Raw genomic sequence first — 5,409 nt, forward strand, 5'->3', positions numbered from 1 at the left:
CATAAAACTCCCAGAAAAATAGTAATTTATTGTGTTTTTGTGGGATGTGACCTGCAGGTTTATCAGACACATGTACACAAGCTGTGTTCTGTGTAATGTGTACACGGGTACCCAATATTCTTTCTCTGGAGTTCAGTTTTTTGGCATCAGACACCCTCCAGAATCTTACTGTAAATATTGGGATTTTTTTCTCATCTATGTTATTTTATTGATCTTTGGACACCCGAGGTGACGTACAGAATTTGCTGGGAAGGTGCTTTGATACACAATCTCTAATACAGAAGTGAAAATGCTATTATTTACAGAGAAGGCTGATACTTGATTTTTTTTTGCCACTGCCTATCCACAAAAGATTATTCGTAAAAGGGAATTGAAACCGGCTTTCCGTTCCATTCTCCCTTTCACGATATTCGCCCTTAATTCATGTATTTAAACAAATACACAGTATTCTCAATTGCAGCAATATAGCTAATTTAAACTTCATCTAAAACAATCACAGCACACTGTAATTTTAGCACAATATCGTGTGTAGCCTTTGTCTTTTCGACATTGCAAAGTCAAGGGTACATGATGGAAGTGTGATATAAATTCTGCAGCAACTGCAGAGTCGGTCAAACTACTTTCCTCATAGTCCGCATTCTGCAATCCCGTCACATCTCCACCCTCACTGCAGATGTCTACATAACACACATTTCATTATTCCTCTTCTCATGTTCTATTAAAGCTTTCAGTGTCCCTTGTGCTTTCTTCTTTGCTCATCCTTCTACAAAAATTAAAACATGTTAAATAGGTGAACTGATTTTATTTTAAAGTCACCCTTTTCCAAGATTTGATCTGTGAAAGATGAAGGGCGTGGTTTGACTGCTGGTGAAATTGAAGAATAGGGCTGCATGGCAAAGAAGATATTCCAATTCAAATCTCACCACTTGCTCAAGCGAAAGGTCCTCGCCCCTTTTCTCGTACATTCTGCGGTGATTTTTTTTGCGCAGTCCCTGAAACAGAATTTGTAACGTTAAAGCTGACGTGTTTTAAAATGCCAACATTTGCCCAATCCACTCTAACTGACATCTTCTCCCGCCACCTCCCTTCTTCCTCGGAGCCAATGTCAATGAAAGACTGGACTAAGGCCGGCCTCCATTAATATAAAAAGGCACTATCCGCCAACGTTTCCCATTCGGTTACTTGCATCGACTCGTTATTGTCGAGCGAAGTAACAGTCACATTCTTTGTAAGGTTATTCTTATCGTTATCGGACTTGAATAAAAATGGTAAGTATACAGTTTCATTTTTCATTCAAAACTAATTTATATTCCTTGCCGCCCATCATTTTGTTGGTGCACAAATGAACCAAAGTTAATCAGTAACTTTCATTTTATCGCTGTCGTGGTGCATTGTTTTTGAGGTGCAGTAGAGTTTGTAGTCGAAAACAGTGTTGCTTTGAAGTAGCTAATATAGCAACATTGTTTAGAATTGAAACTCACTGGCCTTTAAATATTCAATACTAAAGCTCGATGGCACTAGCGTTCCCTCTACCCCCTCCCCCAAAACGTAATTCTCCAGCATGTAAAATATTCTTTGTCTGGGAGAAATCATCTAATCGATTAATTTCGCTCGAGTGATGCGGAAAGAGTGATCCTTGTGTAGCATCCATGTGTGTAATGCGCTGCACTGGTTGTGGAGGGGGAGAGAAGAGGCGTCGCTCTGCTCTTTTTAAACGCGAAGTTTACCCGCGGGAATCAAGATGTTTCTTTTTCATCCGCTCGGTTTTAAAGCGCGCCAGCTCTTCATTTGTGAAGTGATTGAGTGATAAGCGCGCGAGTAAAGAAACACTGGGTGCGCAGTTTAAAACCTAGAGGGAGATTTGAGGGTGGAGACGGGTAGACAAAGCAATCATTCTCACTTTGTAACTTAAATTGCTCGGTTTTCTTGCAAAATGTTGAAAATCTCAGGCTAACAATGGCTGCCATGCCGTGTGTAAATGTGGCTCTGTGGTAAATCGGTCGGTAGATCAGTTCCAGCCGTGAAATGTACCCGTCTTTGCATCTATTCCATCTTTTGTTCAGCAATAAGTAGCTTCCCACAAGAAGAAAAATCTGGCGATGGACGGTGGCTCTTGGTGGATGGAGACACTTCATCGCGCAGTTCGGGTACTAACATGGCGGACCCGCTCTGGCCTGTAGGTGCCGCAGTGCGCACTACACCCTAGGTATTGTAGTTCTGTCACTGGTTCCCGCGCACACAAAGAAGCGGCGGGAAACTACACCCCCCAGAATTCTTTGTCGAAGCCTGGACCCGCTCACTGCGCGTGTGTTGCTTTTGCAGGTTCAGGCGCCAAGTGGAGCTAAAGCGCTTAAGGCAAACGTAAGAAAATTGAACATCTCCGACCTTAACCATTATCGCCAGTGCATCAGCCAAGGATGTTTTTAATATCGCTGTTCCTAACGACTACCGTTTAATGGTCGTCGTGGTCTTCGAGACTGCTGCTTCAACTAACATACAGGACACATATATCCTGAAGTGATTGTATGTCTAATGTTTCTTCGTTTCTCTCTCTTTCTCTTCCCCCACCCCGTTCTTTTTCTCTCCTACAGCGTGAGTGCATCAGTATCCATGTTGGCCAGGCTGGAGTCCAGATCGGAAATGCCTGCTGGGAGCTCTACTGCTTGGAACATGGCATCCAGCCTGATGGGCAGATGCCCAGTGACAAGACCATCGGAGGTGGAGATGATTCCTTCAACACCTTCTTCAGTGAGACAGGAGCAGGCAAACATGTTCCACGAGCTGTGTTTGTGGACTTGGAGCCAACTGTAATAGGTAGGTGATGGGCACGTGTAACGGTTACCTTGCAGACCTCTTCTCTGGTTATGCCAAATGAATCTGATTTCATCTCAGTTAAGTGTGTTAATGTATCACTGAAATCCCACTCTCTCTCCATCCTAGATGAGGTTCGTACTGGTACTTACCGCCAGCTGTTCCACCCTGAGCAGCTGATCACTGGGAAGGAAGATGCAGCTAATAACTATGCCCGTGGTCACTACACAATTGGCAAGGAGATCATTGACTTGGTTCTGGACCGAATCCGTAAACTGGTGAGTTGGATCTTACATTTGAATGTGATCCCTTTTTTATTTTTTTTTTAAACTTAAACCTTCAGTAAAAGTCACTGCTCAGTTTGTGAAGTGATGAAGGAAATGTTGACTCTTAATTGCGCACACTCTCTGTCAGTGTTCTGTAGAAAATTTCAGCTGTGTTCTTCCAATTGGGTCTGTTTTTATGTTTGTTGTTTTTTAAAATTAACTATACTGAACATAATGAATGTCTTGCAGAGCTACAAAGAGAGTGAGTCTCCATTTGATTCACCCAATTATGCTTAAGTGGTAGCGACTTTGTTTTAGACTAATATCCAAATGTATGGAGGAGTGATGGATGCTGCTTGAATCTTCTCTCTCTCCCTTTGGGAAAACACTTGGACAATGAAGAGAGCAGATGTTTACTGTAATTAACACTTGTGGTATTATTTATTTTCTTTTTAAAACAGGCTGACCAATGTACAGGTCTCCAAGGTTTCCTGGTCTTCCACAGCTTTGGCGGTGGCACTGGCTCTGGCTTTACATCTCTGCTGATGGAACGTCTCTCTGTTGACTATGGCAAGAAATCCAAGCTTGAATTCTCCATCTACCCAGCTCCCCAGGTGTCCACTGCAGTGGTAGAGCCTTACAATTCCATCCTGACCACCCACACTACCCTGGAACACTCCGATTGCGCTTTCATGGTCGACAACGAAGCCATCTATGACATCTGCCGAAGAAACCTAGACATTGAGAGGCCAACTTACACCAACCTGAACCGCCTCATCAGCCAGATAGTGTCCTCTATCACTGCCTCCCTTCGCTTTGATGGTGCCCTGAATGTTGATCTGACCGAGTTCCAGACCAACTTGGTGCCATACCCCCGTATCCACTTCCCCTTGGCCACCTATGCACCAGTTATCTCTGCTGAGAAGGCATATCATGAGCAGCTTTCTGTGTCTGAGATAACTAATGCTTGTTTTGAGCCAGCCAACCAGATGGTCAAATGTGACCCCCGCCATGGCAAGTACATGGCCTGCTGCCTCCTTTACCGTGGTGATGTAGTGCCAAAAGATGTCAATGCAGCTATTGCTACTATTAAAACCAAGCGTAGCATCCAGTTTGTGGATTGGTGTCCCACTGGTTTCAAGGTTGGTATCAACTACCAGCCTCCTACTGTGGTTCCTGGAGGTGACTTGGCCAAGGTTCAGCGGGCTGTGTGTATGCTGAGCAACACCACAGCTATTGCTGAAGCCTGGGCTCGCCTGGACCACAAGTTTGACCTGATGTATGCCAAGCGTGCCTTTGTTCACTGGTATGTTGGTGAAGGTATGGAGGAAGGAGAGTTCTCAGAAGCCCGTGAGGATATGGCTGCTTTAGAGAAGGATTATGAAGAAGTTGGTGTTGACTCTATTGAAGGGGAAGGAGAGGAGGAAGGGGAAGAATATTAACAAGTTTTTGACATTACATAACACTGCTGCTGTAACAGGGAGCCAAGATAGAAGTTAAATGTTGGTGAAGATTGACCAAATTGAATTGGGTCTCAATTTTCTATCATCCATTGGGCATTGCTGCATGGTTATGTCGATTTTGTTGTTTGCATTTTTGTATTAAGTAAATGCGCTGTTTATGTTTTTGGCTGCCCAGTGTTCAGTCTCTGCTAGATTGTACTTGAAACCCTCTTGAATTAACTTGAAGGCTTCAGTTCAGTGACCAGCTAATGTTTTTGTTAGTTTAAGTTGCAATGTGAGCTAAATGTAATGAGACCTACCAATTGAATGTGTAGCAATGTACATCTGAATTGAGATTGCTATGCAGCATTGTGAAAGCAAGTTGTCACAAATGTAACTCCTGTTCTGTCTTGATAGTATTATCAATAAATAAGATCCCTGTCATCTTTTGTCTTTGTTGCATTTTATGAGAAAATAAAGTGTGAATTTTTTTATCCTTTTCTTTAAAAAAAGAAAAAATTTAAGAGCCTCATCCCTTACTATACACACTTTTTAAGGCAATTTCAATATCTGAAATACTTGAGTGGTTTGTTTTTTCACTTTATCAGCAGTAACCTTACACAATTAATAGGTGACCAGGAGATTGCTATTTTTCAAATGTTGATAGTCCCAGCATGATGGGCACAAAATGATACCAACAACTTCACCCATTACTCAGTCCCAATTCCTGACCAGGAAGACAGGGTTAAACATGGAAGAATGAGTAAAACAGAATTTTGATTACTTATGGAAGGGGGTAAAAGTTGACCTTGAAGGAGTGCAATAGAGCTTCATAAGGCTGGTTTGCAAAGTGATGTACTTGACCCTCTGCCCAAAAAGAGTTAAGCAGA

The 5,409-nt window shown here is 42.7% G+C and overlaps 1 protein-coding gene and 1 long non-coding RNA gene across 2 annotated transcripts; one reads left to right on the forward strand and one right to left on the reverse strand.

Moving 5' to 3' along the window:
• Positions 1 to 454: 454 nt before the first annotated feature.
• LOC109925446 lies at positions 455 to 2,191 on the reverse strand. The gene is made up of 2 exons (XR_002260054.2): positions 1,901 to 2,191; positions 455 to 992 (listed from the first exon to the last, which is right to left on the reverse strand). It is a non-coding gene; the product is annotated as an uncharacterized LOC109925446 (long non-coding RNA).
• LOC109925445 (tubulin alpha chain) lies at positions 1,103 to 4,963 on the forward strand. The gene is made up of 4 exons (XM_020525386.2): positions 1,103 to 1,268; positions 2,592 to 2,814; positions 2,941 to 3,089; positions 3,539 to 4,963. Exons 1-4 carry the CDS (start codon positions 1,266 to 1,268, stop codon positions 4,517 to 4,519), a joined length of 1,356 nt encoding a protein of 451 aa, XP_020380975.1. The 5' UTR covers positions 1,103 to 1,265; the 3' UTR covers positions 4,520 to 4,963.
• Positions 4,964 to 5,409: the final 446 nt, after the last annotated feature.

This window comes from Rhincodon typus, chromosome 41, assembly GCF_021869965.1.
Source record: "Rhincodon typus isolate 14 chromosome 41, sRhiTyp1.1, whole genome shotgun sequence".
Taxonomy (NCBI): domain Eukaryota; kingdom Metazoa; phylum Chordata; class Chondrichthyes; order Orectolobiformes; family Rhincodontidae; genus Rhincodon; species Rhincodon typus.

Coding starts and splice junctions, on each gene's coding strand:
- LOC109925445 (XM_020525386.2), top strand. Junction 2,815..2,940: donor CTTGGAGCCAACTGTAATAG/GTAGGTGATGGG, acceptor TCTCCATCCTAG/ATGAGGTTCGTACTGGTACT. Junction 3,090..3,538: donor TGGACCGAATCCGTAAACTG/GTGAGTTGGATC, acceptor TTTTTAAAACAG/GCTGACCAATGTACAGGTCT.